Raw genomic sequence first — 16,294 nt, 5'->3', positions numbered from 1 at the left:
TCCTTGCTGTATGACTTTGGGCAGGTCACTTAACCTCTCTGTGCCTGGTTGTATCATATATATAATGGGTGATAATGAGGATACCTACCTTACTGAAATGATTAATGGGACCAGGAAAAACTGGCACATAGTAAAAACTCCAAAGACAGTGGCTACCATTGTTAAGGTAATCATTACATAGGAGGGAAGTGAACATGACAAACTCCCGCATATTTCCCCAAGGAGATTATGGATCCATATTCTGCACACACTTTAGAACTTCTGTCCTCATTGCCCCAGCCATTTCAGTATCACAACACTATGACAATTGTCCAGGGCCCCCCCCACCCCATCTCAGTCCTGTTCTGCCCCTGACTCTCACCTCCACTACCTGCAGCTCCATCCCTTTCTACCTACCTCCAGCCTTGATTTCTCCACCCCACTTCCACCCTGACCTTTGCCCTCCTAGGCTGATCTAGGCACCTGACTTTGCTAAGTCTAAACATTTGCACCTCCCAGGACTTTGAGTGGGGCTGGCCAGTCTGGCCAGAGTCAGGGGTTGCTTTTCTCAACAACAGAGCTAGAGAAGTCATTCCCACTCTTTCTTGCTGAAATCTGAGCTGTTATCGTCTGCCCATGGCCCCCTTAGACTGTAAGGGTCTCAAGCAAGTGAGCATAAACTTCTGGACCCCAGAGACCATCTCAGGGTGTGATGGAACAGGAGGCACTCACTACCTTGTGACCGAATGAGTGAGTGAGTGAGTGAGTGAGTGAGTGAGTGAATGAAGTTTAATGAGGATGTTAACAATGATGGCACCTCTCACTGAGCTTTGCCAGGCATTACACTAGAGCAGTGGAATGCTTCTTCTCATTTAATCCTTACAACAGCCCCAAGAAATCGGCACAATTACTTACACTCATTTTACAGATGTTGAAACTGAGGCTCAAAGAAGTTAAAGTGGCACTGCTAAGAACTTACTGTATCAAATCCCTAATTATAATCTTTCCCTTATAGTGCAGAGTTTCTTAACTAAGTATCCATGGATGTGCTTCATGTGGGAGAGTTGTGAATGCCATAAAATTTTATGCAAGATGTTAGTGTGTGTGCAGGAATGCATGGCTATTTGGGGGGAGAAGGTTCACAGGTTTCATTGGGTACTTAAACGTTTATTTGAACATATTTGAATCCACCTCCCTCTCCACCCTTCCTCCTTCTACCCAGCCTTCCATCCACCCCCAGAGAGTCATCTGATCAATTTCATGAAGTACTTACCTTGCGCCTGGCCTAGGGTTGGCCCCCATGACTTCTCTGGTCTCCAGGACACATTATGTATGTTGCTTCAGATAATGCAAGCCAGGATGCTCTGGAATGTCCTCCCCCCCCCGCTGGATCTGGGTAACTTGGAAGGGCTTTGCTGCAAGTGTCTGGGCTGCGTGGGTGGCTGCACTCTGTCTGAACTCATTTCAGCCCCCGGTGGAGACTGTTCCAGCACTACAGCATGAAGGCGGAGCCCTTGGGGCAGTGTAGCCATCGGGACATCAAAGGCAGAGCCTGTGACCTGGCTTCCCTGGCATCAGCCCTGCTCCCTGAAGGGTCACGATCAACCTTGACAGATGAGGCCATGGATGTGGCCCTGGAGAGGCATTTCTCAAGCCCAAGTCCTATTCCAAGATCTTTTCTTCCTTCTGGGAAGGTGGGGAAGACGTTGCTTGCAAAGAAGACTGGAAGGGGAAACGGAAGAACGGAGTTAGCATTTTCTGAGCCCGGACTGTGTTCTAGGCAGGAGACCCTATGCCAGGCACTTTTGTAATCGTGATCACTTTCAGCCTCACCCTGCAACGGAGGTTGGTGGAATTATTCTGCTTGTAGATTGCAGAAACTGAGGCTCTCACGGGTCAAATAACATGCTTGAGGTCACAAAACAAACCCAGCTTTTGCAACCTGATCTCCCTGACTTGAAAGCTGTATCTAACTCCTGCCTTCTGAGGATCTATACTTAGTTTTGACATAAGTTTGCAAAAGGTTTATCCTACCTGGTTGCTCTGAGCATTCCCCACCCCACTTCACCCAAACTCATCTGCTCCCTCTTTCCTCCCAGCCTGATCACAGTTTATAATAAGAGGATCTGATTGTCTTCGGTCCTAGCTCACCAGTTCCACGAGGACAGGGACTCCTGCCTCTTTGTTCATTGTTGGTCCCTCTATTTAGAATGGTGCCTGGCAGGTAGATAATGCTTAATAAATATTTGTTGAATGAATGAATAACTAAATAGGCCCCAGAGCAAAAAATATAATAAACGACATTTGCAGAGTGCTTTGCTGAGAAATGAAGTATTTTCCCTTTACTTTATCTGACCCAATCCTCACACCAACCCTTGAAAGGACCCTGTTCATGTTTCAGAGAGAAGCAGCCCAGGCCCAGAGGTACATTTATTTAGTAAGAGAAATGGGACTTGATCCCAGGGCTAAATGATGGTGCCCTTTCCCCTGCCCTAATGATCTCAGTGTGAGCATTTGCAGAACACTCAGGATGTCCTGGGTCAGGCTCAGCCATGGTGGCTGGGGGCAGGGAGAGGGGTGCTTGCTTTGCTTTCTAAAAACTCAGGATCTATTTGAGGCGGCCAGACTTATGCATGCAGAACATTTGGGAAATGGTACAAGACAGCAGCTAGCATAGTGCTGAATTGCACATAATCAGGTGCCAACCACATTCCCTTCCTTAACTAATCTGAGTCTTTTAATACCAGATGGGGACCCTGAGAATAGATTTCCTATGAAACAGATGAAGAGCAAAGATGGAAGCCAAGGGGAAGGGCTGTGGCTGACTCATTTCTATACCCCTCTAACCCAGCACGGTACCTGGCCCACAGCAACAGTGATAGTGGCCTTCCACCGTCCACAACTGGCCACACTGGGTGCCAGGCACCTACTAAGGGCCTGACATCACCTCCGAGTCTTCACAGCAGCACAACAGGGTAGGTACTCACATAGTCCATGGAAGGTGAGAGTAGGGTTCAGAGAAAGTACTCGTCAGGCTCCAAGTCACACAGCTAAAAAGCAGCAAAACCAGCATGGGAAGCCAGGTCTAGCAGCACCCCCAGACCCACATTCTTCATCTGACACTGCTGCCCCATGGGCGGTGGGAACTCAGTGACCTGCCCCGGCCCCTAAGGATGGAAAGAAACAAGACTGAGTGAGTGTGTGACAGAAGAGGGGAGAGAACAAACACGGCTTGTGTGTTACAGAGACAAGCACGGGCATGTCTGAACGGGACCCCTGCAGGCCTCTGACCATTTCACCCCTTCCTCCCCGAACAGCCTTCCAGGGGCATCTTAAGGAGTCCTCCGGGGGTGCTTATGTCAGAGGGATGGGGAGACCTTGCCTCCAGAGCTTTCTGAGGGCGTGGACAGGCGCCGTGGGTGTGTATTACTCAGCCCAGGCTGCTATTACACAACGCCACAGACTGGGGGCTTAAACAACAGAAATGTATTTTTCACAGTTCTGGAGACTGGAAGTCCAAGATCCAGGTGGGTGTCTGGTGAGAGCTCTCCCCTTGGGTTACAGATGGCTGCCTTCTGCTCCCTGTGTGCTCACAAGACCTTCCCTTAGTCATGTGTTCAGGGCTTGGGGGAGCTCTCTGATATCTGCTCCCATGAGACATTATGGACACTAATCCCATGAGATCAAGACCCCACCCTTATGACCTCATTTAGCTGTGATTACTTTTTCAGAAGCCCCATCTCTGGCATGTGCAGCCACACTCGAGGCCAAGGCTTCAACATATGAATTTGGAGGAGACATAACTTTCGGTCCATAAGAGGGTAGATGAGGGAGGGATCAGAGCTGGACATGGGGCAGGAGCTAGCTCACCTCCAAGAGTAGAAGGAGCCACAGCCAGGGAGCCCCCATTGGACAGGGCTGGCAAGATGGCCTTAGTGAGTACATGCTGGGAACAGCGGGACACACTGCCCACACGATTCTCTGCTGTCTGTGGCAAGTCTCCCAGAGGCAGGAGTGGGTCTGCTGTCTTCTCTCTCTTGACGTGCATTCCTCCCGAGATGTACTCTTTGTGAGTCTTTCACGGAAAAATGTCTGCTGCATCATACTGTGCACGTGTGTGTGTGTCCATTTATCTATCGATAATGCCTACCACACAGGGCATCACCAGGAATAAGGGAGCTGTTGTGCATGTAAATATCCAGTACATGGTTGACCTGGGAATGAATAAATATTTGCCGAATAAGTGAATCTTTACGTGGAAGAGTGCTTCCTCCTTTGAAGAGCTAGGATGATCTGGTCATCACCAGTTTTTACTTAATAATTGGGTCACTGAGCAAAGAAAATTAGTTCATTCATTCATTCATTCACTCAGCACAGATTGACTCCACCCCTGTCAGAAACAAGAGGTCAAGTAGACAGCATAGAGCTAAATCTGTAGTGGTCCCTGCTCTTAAGGAACCCTCTGTGTGGAGGGAGAGACAAACAGGAAAGGGACAATGAGAACCAAGGAGATGACTTTTCTGAGGGGCAAAACCCCACGTGCTGCAGGAACCCCTGAGGCAGACACCAATTCAGGGCCAGGAAGGGATTGTTGGAGAAAATGACACTTGAATTAGATGTTCAAAGGATGGACAGCAAGTCACCAGATGGCAAAAGGGTGAGGAACAGTCTAGGCAGAGGGAAGAGCACATGCAAAGGCCCTGAAGCACAACCATAGAGGGCACTAGGGAGGGTCTGTGTGGCCAGAGCCCCCAAGGGAGCACCGAAGAGCAGAGAGATGGGTAGATGAAGCTAGGCCACAAAAGGACCTCATAATTAATACTCAGCAGTTTGGACTTCATCTTGGTGACCTCACTTGATTCCCACTGCTCGGAAGCAGCCAGTCGTGAACCCCTCCAGAGGTACTTTGCTATCTCCGATCTGTAACGTGGACCAATTCATCTCTACTCTGCTTCTTCATGGGGTCATGCGGAAATGCAGGAATGACATCCTAGCCTTCTATAGCCTCGCAAGTGTTGGTCCTGGTCTTCAGGTAGCACGGAAATGAACAGATGCCCGAGAGTCCAGTGATCCTAGGGCTGCACCACCCTCTCCCCAGCAAGGATCCCTCCTCTGTTCCTTGAGTCCTGGCCACACTGATGGGTCCTTTCCTGACTCTTGGCTTCAACCCCACCCCCACCCTTCTTCTCCAGCAAGGAGTGCAGGAGGGAGGCAGGGGACCAGCCTCTACCGCTCCTGCTCCACAGCCAGGTTTCTAGGCTTACGGACACAGACAGATAAGTCGTGGCAGTTATGAGAGCTGAAGCTTTGAGTCTGGTTGGGCCCAGAGGAGATCTCTCCAGCTCAGGGGTCCCCAGTGTCCTCACCTGTCAAAGGAGGTGGTGACACTGCCCTGGACTCCAAGTTCTAATCCCACATTCTGGCTAAGTCACTTCAGGCAAATTGCTTACCTTCAGTAAGCCTCAGTTTCTCTTTGCAGTCATGATTAGACATGACCTGTCTAACTCACAGGGCAGGGGGCGATGTGGGTTATACCATGGCAAAGGGCAACGCAAATGAAAGGGACAGATGTTATTAAGTACACCTTCCCTGTTGCACAAAATACGACATGTGTTTGGATTTGAGAAAGCATTAAGCGCTGAATAGGTAAAGAAAACTGCTCAGGGTCCCTGGCCAAGTCTCAGGCTACCTTTGTCCCCGAAAGGGCAGCTGATGGACTGGAATGAGGGGAAACAGCTCCCGAGGGACCCTGTATCCTTGGGATTCGACTATGTATGTGCCTGTGTGGCTTTAAGCCTGTGTGGATGTTGGTAACGGTAATGCCATTTTGCACTGTGTGTTCCTGTATCTGGATCTTGTGTGGGGTCCTGTGGATGCACCTGTGAGCGTATCATGGGCTGAGTGTGTCTGTGTGTATGACAGCAAAGTCTGTGTGGACTTGTGGGACTGTGCCCACATTTTCTGTGTGACTATGTGTATGTGTGTGTTTGTGAGGCCATATGTTGGGGTACCTATGATCTGCAGGCATAGTGTATAGTGGGAACTCAGGCAGCTCCTACTTGGAAGATGCAGCTCCAACTCAGGCTTTCAGGGGGCAGACCTTACATTTCAGCACCACAGGGAGCTGAGGAAAACCCGTAGGGGTGAACCCAAACTTTGTCCTTTCGCATGGGACCCCGAAACAGGGGTTGGGGTTCTGTGTGATCTGGAGTGAAAACTCACAGCAGGGAGACTGTTTCTTAAATTCAGCGGTTACCCCCTCAGCACTAACTCACAGCCTGCCTCGTAGCTGATGGCTAAGAAATCACTGGGGGGCATGAGGGGAGGTAGAACGATGAAGGAGAGAGAGAGTGAACGGAGAAACAAAAAAGAGAAAGCAAGTGTCCAAAGGGGCTCCTTTACCCACCCCGATTCTCAGTCATCAGAAGGTGGCCCTGGCGTTGGAGCAGCAGGAGGGACCCTTCCTCCCATGACAACCCAATTAGATACGTTTTTCATCTCTCCCTGGGTGGGATAGACTTTTTTCCCCACCCCATGAATTCAGGCAGTGGGTTAAATAAGATTTCCCTTGAAGTCAAATGAAATTGCGCAACACACACACACACACACACACACACACACACACACACACACACTCCCTGGAACAATCTAAGGCTGCCCCCTGAACCCCACCCATCAGCCAGGTGCCTACCCGGGTCTGTGCGCCCAGGGGCGCAGCCCGGGGGTGCGCACGGCCCGGCAGGCGCGGGCGCGCGGGGCGGTGGGCAGCGGGGCTGCTGCAGGCGCCCCTCGTGGCCCGGCCCCCTGCCCCGCCCCGCCGGGGTTACCCGCCGGCCACTCCGCGCGCCTCAGACTCTCCCCGAGCGCGGGCAGGCGGGCGGGCGCGCGGCTCCGCTCCGCGCTGTCCCTGGCTCTGTTCATTCATGATTGGTACCCGGCCCCCGAGAGCCAGCCCGAGCGCCGGGAGGGGAGCGGAGCGCGCGGCAGCAGGGGCGGGCGGAGCGCGGCTCCCGCACCGCACGCGCCGCTGGCTCGGGAGCCTCGGCCGGCGGGCGCGCCGCCCCGTGTCCGGCACCGACCAGGCTGCGGGGCAGCGTCCTCGGCCCGTGGCGCGCGAAGCGGCCCGGCCCGGTTCCGAAGGCTCGTCGGGAGCGGCTGGCCCTGTGAGTCAGTGCATGTGCGGGGCTGAAGAAGGAAAGAAAAGGCTCCCAGCGCCCCAGCCCCACGCTCGCTGAATACCAAGCTGCAGGCAGGCGAGCTGCCGGGTGCTTTTTTTTTTTCCCTCCTCCAATTCGGAGTAGAGGAGCCACACTGATTTCTTTCCAGGGGAGGGGAGGGGCAGGGCAAGGGGTCCCAAGTCGCACACAAGTCTTCGCTGCCATGGGGGCCGTCATGGGCACCTTCTCGTCTCTGCAAACCAAACAAAGGCGACCTTCTAAAGGTAAGCCACCTCCTTCTTCCTTTTGTTCCCCTGGCTGGGTTTGGGGGTGCTCGGTGCCAAGCTGGGGTGTGCCACCTGCCTCCCTCGGCCTGGACCCTCCTCTGCACGAGGAGCAAGGGCAGGTTCTTGCATCCAATGGAGTAAGAAACCTGGCGGGAGGTTTGGTGTGAATGTCCTGACCGCGCAGAGGAGGGAGCCAGAGTGGGCGCTGGCCCCAGGGGTGGGGGAGATCCCCTCTGGGGCTCCAGGGGCCAGGACACTCCTGGAAATCTCTAGGAGCAGAAGGAAGAGTCGGATTCACAGGTGGGGGTGACTGGATTGTCTGGGTGGAAATGTTGGGAAGCTCTTTTGGTTCCCATGACGGCTGGCGATTGTGCAACTGTGGGCACCCAGCGAGGGTGCTTACATGTTCACACACTCCTCCGGGTGGCAGTGCTTGTGCAGACCTAGGAGTCCATCCTCAGGGAGAGGGTGCTCTGTCTGCCCACCCCAATAAACCTCTGCAAGCCAAAAGGAATCAGCTGCTGCCAGGTGGCACAACTCCCAGGGCTCATGTCCTGGTGGCTGGGGGAGTCATTATCAGCGAGGGCATCACAAGGGTGCTGCCACGCTCTGGGAGCCGCTGGGGAACAGAGGGCACTGTCAAGGTGGGATGGAACAGCGTGCTTCTGTCAAGGGTTAGAAAGCGTGATCCCCCCTGTTCCATAGGTGCCTTGCCCCAGCTGAGACATGCCCAGTCTCGCCAGCGGGACAGTTGTCAAATGGGTCCACGTGAAGTTGGGGCAAACATATGTTATGCCATCAGGGACTATGCAGGCCTCCTATCCAGCAGTTAGAAAGTTGGTTGTTGGAATGGAAGGACAGGATGCAGTTAGGAAGAAAGAAAATGATGGGTTTTGTTTTCTTTTTAATGCTCAAATCTTGCTGTGAGTGGTAGAAGGATTTTAAGTAACCTGACACTTAAACCTTCAAGTTCTGCCATTGGAGCTCAGATTCTGGTTATAGGTAGGGGCTATAGTTCCCAATCTTTATGCCGGGTAGTGATTAGAACTGGTGCTCAGTGAGTCTGCTCTTAGGACTTGCTTGGTCTCTCCTGACTCATGAGGCCAGTCTGCATCAGAGTTCCTCATGAGTAACCTGTCCTCAAAGTGTCCAGGCCTCTGACCCAGCTTCCAGAGACATCAGGCTGGCTGAGCACTGAGGAATGAGATCTCTGGGTGTAGATCTTAGGTAATAAAGCTGGACTGGTGTTTACATCCTAGAACACGGGTCTAGGGCCACATGAGTTATGCATCCTTCTGGCACGGAAGGGTCTGTTTGCCCTTTTACCAGTCTTGGGCAGGCCGGTCTGCAAGCCTTGGCCCAGGACCTTGACATTCGGATCCTCAGATATTACTTGTGTGGAAACAGAATTCAGCACCAAATCCCCATCATTTATCTGACCACTATGAGGTCCCAGAGGCCAGGGGACTGTGGAATAAGAAACCCAGGGATTTGCTTTAAAATATTGTCAATGCCTGTGGCTCTTCTGGGAGGCAGCTAGGTGTCACAGAAAGATCTTGAGCGCTGGAGTCCGGTGGGGTCTGGGCGCGCATCCCAGCTTCATCGCTCCCTCCTTCTGAGATCTCAGGCCAGCCTTCACCTCTCTCAGCCTGTGTTCTCATCCATAAAGTGGGTGAGAATACTACCTCTAGGCAGGAAACCAGGTGTGGGGGAAGTAGGGGGAAGGAGGACCCTGTTTCATATACAGTGTGGGCTGAGCCCCCAGGGACCCAAGGGAGATTGTTGTAAGGACATGAAAATATGAAGGATAGATATGGAGCTCCTTGCACAGGGTCGGGCAAAGATTAAGAGCTCAGACATTCCCTTCTCCCACAGGAAATTCCAGGTCACCCGGGTGAATTCCCACAGGATTCCCAGAGGCCAGAGCTCTTTGCTCTCCCTGAGGATCCTATGAAAGAGAAGAGGGGGTGACAGCATTCAGTGAGCCCTCCCTTACTGTGTGCCTGGCACAGTGCAGGGTGCTTTTTTGCACTTTATTATTTAACTCTCGCGACAACGTTTGTTTGAAGCTCACAGCAGGTCAAGGCTATTGGGCAGGCCGCCATGCCAAGCTGCCCCATCCCCGGGTGGTCAGCCCCTCTTGCACAGAGTTCCACCACGTACGCTGAATTGTCCAGGGCTCCAGCCGTGTACATTTCTCCCGACATTTTTGACGATCCGTCTTCTCTTACCATCTTCCTCTGTGGAATACTAATCAGCAGAAGACCTTTCCTGGGGGGGGGGGGCTTGGAAACGGGCTGGAGAGACCAGAGGTCAGGGGCCACTTCCTGGCTAGATCCCTTACCCCCTTGGGGTCTCAGTTTCTCCTCGAGTTCCATCCTGTTCTCAAATTTGAAGATTTTTCGTGCTGACGCTCTTACGGGAACTGCTACTACGATCTCTGAGACATCAGGCTCAGATCTAATTCGAAGCAGTCGGAAGAGGGTGGTGGAGGTTTTCAATTCAGGAATTGATCTCCCTGCTGGGTTCAAATCCAGGCTCCACCACTTACTAGCCTTGCTATCCTCCACCGTACAACAGGGACAGCAGTAGTTACCATCTTAAAATCGCTGCTGTGTTGTGGGCATGTCAGGGATGATGCAAGTCAAACGGTCAGCACAGGCTCTGTTACGTAGTAAGTGGTCAGCACATTTTAGCTACGGCTCAGTTTATGGCTCTACTGTTTGTGGCTTCCAAATGCCTAGAATAAGGCCATCCTGGAAATAGCCAGTGCCTCCGGGAGTCCAAACGGCTCATTTCTGGAGCCCTCTTCCAGGGCCGTCCAGGTTAACTAGGACCCCAAACCCTGGATGCACACATGTTGGTCCTGCTACTGCAGCCCCCGCTGACCTCCACTCTGTGGCTGGTCCTGAAAACAACACAGGCTGCTGAACAAATGCTCTGCATGTTTCCAAAATATAATTTGGTGGCACATATACATTTTTTTAGTAGGGCAAAAGCTCCACGTGATTAGTACCGAGAGAGAGAGAGAGAGAGAGAGAGAGAGAGAGAGAGACGTGCCTAGCTCAAGCTGGGTGTTCAGGGGGAGCTTCCTGAAGGCAGCTGAAATCTAAATTAGTTTAAGAGCTGTGTCGCTGAATAATAACGTTCAAATTCATTTTCTTTCTCTGTTTGGGATCTTTGTTTGTCTTTCATTAAGATGAGAAAAGCCCTGCTTTGGGGGATTCAACCTCTGCATCCCCGTCCTAGGTAGAATTTCTGGCTCCCAGGGTTTTGTATCTGCTTTTCATACCTGCCCTGGGCTTTAAAGAATAATTGTGAAGGGTTGGGGTGGGGGGTGGCCAGAGAAGGATGATGGGGGTGCAGCTGCTGGCCCTGTTGGGGGGCAAGATAACTTAGGGAGAACATCACTAGACCAAGGCTATCTCAGTGGAGATTTTTACCTATAAGCAAACAGGCTATCAGTCCTCCACTACCAAGAGAAAGCCTTCAGAACCTTCAGGAAGGTCTGAGCTTGGGATCTCCAGAGTGCTGATTGAATAGATGACCAGACTAAATCCCACAGCTATCTGATGCTTTTCCTAAGACCACATGGCAAGTTGGAGACAAATATGGAACAGGTTCCCTGATTCCTACATCAGTGAGCACCTTGGAGAATTTATGGAACCAGAGGGTTCCTGATGAAGCTATGTTTGTAGTTCATTAATTGGGCAGCACGTTCAAGATCTGGGAAACCAAGGAGAGGCAGTGAGGCGGAGAGAAGCAGTGACCCTGCTGTCACACAGCCCTTGTCTCAAAGGACCTTTGGCAAATCATTTCACCTTGGAAGTGCCAGTTTCCTGATGTGTAAGAGAGGCATGCTAATTTACAGAGGTGTGTGTGCGGGGCAGTGTCGCCGCTTCCATGCCTTTGTCCATTCTTTTCACTCTGTGTTACTCTTCTCCCCATCTCCTAGTCCAATAGTTATCATTCCACCCATATCCCAAGACCTCACTCAGCTCTTTCCACACTCAAGAAGCCTTCCCTACGCCCTGAGAAGCAGTGATTTCTCCCATCTAAATTCCCCGATTTTTTAAGGTGTGCGTTCTCATGACTCTTGAGTCATGTATTGAATTGGGCACTAGATGGAGGTGTTACCCACCCCCCCGCCCCCCTCCACTCCCCCTCCACCTCACCCTTCCCCCACTCCAGAGTGTCGGCTTCTTGCAGGGAGCTCAACTGAATCATTCCTCACAGTCCCCAGCTTGGTTTCTTGCACATAGTAGGTACTCAAAACATCTTTTCTGGAGGAAATGATAAATAATGGAATGGTTGGCTGCTTTCTGTTATTTTCTAGAATTGCAGACCCTGCAGGAAAAGTTAGCTTCCCGCTGGAATTTCAGTTACCAGCCCTCTGCCTGGAATGAATTCTCTTATTTGGTCTGCTGGCTTTGAATTGGCTTTGTCCACAAAATGTACTGAATCTGTTTACCATTTAGCACGGAGATGCTGAGAACAGTGTTCCTACTCCCCAGCTCCTAGTAGTCACAAAAGAATGAGGAGCCCACACCCAGTGCCAGGCACAGTTCTTGGGCCCTCAATCCCGGAAGAAACTCCATGGAGATCCAGGCAAACAGAAAGAGGGAAGTGGAAAGACTGAAAGATAGAAGTGAGGGATTACTGCCTAATATGAGGAGGCTTTCAGCCCGGTACCTGGCAAGGGACAGTCTTGGACCTCATCGTATACCTGGAGAGGCTTTGCTCAATAAATGCTTCATAAATGTGTAAATGAACAGTGAGTGTGTGTGTCAACAAGCGAGTGAAAGAATGGATGATTGAAAGAATGGAGGAATAAATGAATGAATGAAAGGAAGCAAAGGAAGTATCGAGTGAATGCGAGAAGGAATGACTGAAGATACGAGGGCATGCAGGAATGAATGGATCCATCAGTTAACGAATGAGCAATGAAGTCCTAGGAGGGCGATAATGAAAGACTGTCTTTGCATGAAGAGCAATGATTGTCATTCCACCTCAAAGCTACATCTAAGCCATCCACCATGAAACTTGGAAGGAGTCAGAGGTACAGGAAGCCCCGGTACAGATCATTAATAGTAAACTTACATTAAGTGCTTCTTAGAAAGCTAAAAATTATAAATTCAGTCAAGAAGCGTCCTGGTAATTTTTGGATATCAGTAGGTGTGTAGCATTTGGGGGAAGGTGAAAAGATGGGAGAGTATCTCTGCTTTCACTCGTTTGTTGATTCATTAAAAAAAAACTAAAGCAAGGACTGATCCAGAATGCCTCCCGTATATTTCAGGTTCATGTTTACCTTGTCTGGGTGAAATCAGGAACCTGTATATTTGTCCATCCATTTATTTGTTCCCTAAGCAATCTCTTAAGTGTCCTTCAGCATTGCTTCCCTGATATTACATCTGCCCAAGGTTCACTCTGGCTTCCGCTCACCCTCCACCTCCACCTCCCCATTCGCCTGGCGAACTCCTACACATCCTTCAAGACCTCATTCAGGGTCACCCTCTTCCAGGCTCCTGCAGAGAGAGCACATCTCTCTGTCTCCTGTTACCTCTGCAGCTGTTGCCACTTCCCCCTGCTATAATCGTGAACATTTTGTGATTATGGATTTATACGTTTATCTCTCTGACTAGCTCTAAGGGAATGAGTCTTATTCCAGGGTTTCTGTCAGGCTTGCTAATGGGTCCAGAGTTGATCGATGTTGGCCGTGTGGAGGTAAGGATGGGTGGATCAGGTGTGTGTTCTTGACGGCTCCAAGCAGACGAGAAATCCAGGTCTGCTCATGGGGAGAATCGCTGCAAAGTTCTGCATAATGGCCCTGGAGTCGATGTTCCCATTCATCAGGCAGAGAGTGAGCAGTGTTTCGGAGAGAGAGGGAGAGAGGGAGAAAGGGACTGAGAGAGAGAGAGACTGACTGACTTGGACTGAGAGTCTTGGGACCTTCAAACAAAGTTGACTTATCTTTAAGTGCTCCCCTCCCTCCAGGGAGTATTTTCAATAGGTCACCTTCAGAGAGTTGCTGTCATCAGTAGGAATATCGCCGGCTTCCTATACCCTAGCCGTGGGAGCAGAATTTAGGATTAATTCTTGTGATTCCAAGCCAAGCAGGAATCCTCACTGGGCCAGTGAGGGAAATGGGAACCGCACTCCGCTCAAATCAGGAGACTAGGAACAGGATTGCAAGAATGGTTAGGACCACTGCATGAAAGGAAGACCTGGGTTAAAACTCTGGCTCTGTGACTCCTTAGCTGAACCTCTCTGGGCCTCAGTTTCCTTCTCTGTAAAATGGGGATAATGACTGCGTCTCCCTTTCAAGGTTGTGTATGGGGTCAAGCAGGTAGCGAACACAGTGCTTTACAGAAGATGTGATGGTTTTAGCAACTCAGGATAGTACCAGCTTTGCTGCTGCCTTTACCCCATCTCAGCAGGTCCCTTCCTCCTCTGTTGCTTCATCTGCACCGTGACTGGGCAGTCCTTGAGAAGCTCTGTCCCTTCGAACTGCAGCCTCTGATTCCATCCATCTGGGACCCAGGGCCATCACAACCCTGGCCACTGGAGTCCCTGGCAGTTCCTCTGGTAACCCCTATGGGAAGCTGGCAATTTTAGATGATGAAAGAAATTCCCAATGGTGAGATAGGAAAATGGGGATCATCTGAGTGAATAATAATAGTAGTTTATGTTGACTGCTGCTCTCTGCCAGGCACGGTGCTCGGCCCTTTCCCCACGTTATTTTATTAACCTCTCCCCAGCCCTGGAGGACAGACCCTATTACAGCTCCCATTTTGCAGGTGAGGAACTGAGGTTCTAAGGAGGGAAACTCCTTGCCCAGGATCACACAGCTCGTCCATAGCAGTGCCCAGTTCTGGCTGACCCCAGAGCCTGAGCTCTTAGGTGCCACACCATCCCCCCTCCCTCCTGGTCTTGCTTCAAGGAAGAACAGCCCAAATGGGGAAAGTGGATGTTGGGGAGAAGGCGTTCAGGGATAGACCTCATTAGCCATACAGAACAACTGAGCCATCTGCAGGCCCTGAGCAAAATGCTTTTAGCCTCATCTCAAACCACCCCTGGATCTGTTTCCATTTAATCTGACACTGCAAAAGCCTAAATATGAAATGATTGGGGGCAGAAGGCCAATTAGCAAATTCATTAATAGGATTAAACATCGCTCCTCTGCTCTAATCATTTATGGAACTAAATTCTTTTCCCTTTGTTGCAGCCGTCATAGCCTGTCAGTGAAGGATCGAGCACTTAAATCTCTAAGTATGTTAGATTTTCAGACCTTCCAAATCGGGAACCAGAATCAGTCAGTGTCTTCACATGGTCCAGAAAGGCAGGGAGGTCTCGGTCAATTGATGCACGGTCATCTCTGTAAAGGAAACCAAGACGAGATGTCGCTGGTGTATCTGCTTTCTGTTACCTCACTGGGTTTTTCTGTCCTTGGCCACAGTTTGGCCTACATCTGTATGACACATCTGCGGGGTGGGGTGGGGGGGGTGCAGTGACGGGCATATACTCCTAGGCCTGGATGTAAGCCCTGGGTCTGCAGCTTGTTACCTCTGTGACCTCAAGCAGGCCCCTCACCTCTGTGAACCTTCACTGTTACATCTAGAAAATTGGGATGTTGATAGTAAGTCCCTCCAAGGTTGTGAGGAGGGTGAGGCAGCCTCGGTGCCATGTGGGAGCCTGTTAGAAATGCAGACTCAGGTCCCTACTGGATCAGAACCTACATTTTACTACAATCTCCAGGTGGCTTCTGCACCCACTGACCTAGAGCACAGATTACAGGACGTATGTGTGTGCTTACGTGTATATTTTTAAGTTTACGTGTCACTGGAAGGGGCCTTTGAAGCCTCCTGGTTTGAGTCTCATTTAAGACAACAAAACGGAGCCCCGAGGAGGCGAGTGGTTCACCCGTAGTCACGCAGCCCGAGCATCCGATCTGGGATCTGAAGCCCAGGCCTCCCCAGTCCTGCTTGTCTTCACGTGAATTACTATGAAGTCAGATCTCCCCAGATGAACATTTCTTTAATCAAGCTTTTCTTTCTTTCTTTTTAAAATAAAACAGAAGTGCAGGGCTCTATATGCCCATTAAGTTTTAATTTACTGATTTGAAATGTTATTCCAGCCAAGTGAGATCCCGGATCTTGGTTCTGCCAGCCCTCACCTTGGCTGTACCTCCAAGTTCTGTGCCACCCGAAGATAGGACAAGGAGGCATTCTGAGTCTTCAGCGAGTTGAATCTCAGACATGGGCCAGGACAGAGGGCAGGCAGAGCCGTGTGGACTAAAGACCTCTTTCCGCAAGGGATACTGACCTTGCTCCAGGTTGCAGAGGAGGCTGGCAGCCTGGTTTCTGTACAAAGCCTTGGTGTGGGTCTGAAGCCAGAAGGTATGACGGAGTTAGCAGGAGTCCAATAGACAGAGGAAGAGCCTGAAGCATGGAAGTTAAATGCCTTTTCCGTGGGGCCTAGTAGGACCTCTCTGTTGGAAAACCCACAGGCAATCCTCCTGACTGTCGTAGGAAGCTTCCTGCGCTAAACGATTAAGCGGGACTCGTGCAAGGTCCATAGGCTTGTTTGGGATAGAAATTGGAGGATAGGGAAGCATTGCTTGAGGAGGGATTCAGATTTTTTTCGGGGCCTGTATGTCCCAGACCCTCTGCATACCTGACCCCTTTAACTTGTACGGTAGCCCTCTGATGCTTGTAGTGTTAGTCTCCCTTTGCAAATTGGGAAACTGAGGTTCAGGGAGGTTCTATGATTGCCTAGTGACTCAAGAGCAAGGCTTTGAAGCTTGTCTGATACCAAGGCACCCCACCACATGCCTCCTCCCCCAGCCTGAGGCCACATCCAGGACAAGCAGGC

The 16,294-nt window shown here is 50.9% G+C and overlaps 1 protein-coding gene across 4 annotated transcripts in view; it reads left to right on the top strand.

Annotated features, from left to right (window-relative positions):
• KCNIP1 (potassium voltage-gated channel interacting protein 1) overlaps window positions 1-16,294 on the top strand; it is a 334,221-nt gene that overhangs the window by 118,754 nt on the left and 199,173 nt on the right. For 2 of the 4 annotated variants that reach the window (XM_008692390.2, XM_008692389.2), the window contains exon 1: window positions 7,360-7,420. The exons of the other annotated variants lie outside the window; for them this stretch is intronic. In XM_008692390.2, the coding sequence (XP_008690612.1) occupies window positions 7,360-7,420 (61 nt within the window). Of the gene's footprint in view, window positions 1-7,359; window positions 7,421-16,294 lie in introns of those variants that run through there. 4 annotated transcript variants of the gene reach the window in all.

The sequence above is a fragment of the Ursus maritimus genome, unplaced genomic scaffold (assembly GCF_017311325.1).
Source record: "Ursus maritimus isolate PB19 unplaced genomic scaffold, ASM1731132v1 scaffold_15, whole genome shotgun sequence".
NCBI classification, from domain to species: Eukaryota; Metazoa; Chordata; class Mammalia; order Carnivora; family Ursidae; genus Ursus; species Ursus maritimus.
Note: the sequence above shows the minus strand (reverse complement) of the source record. Positions and strands in the feature narration are given on the sequence as shown.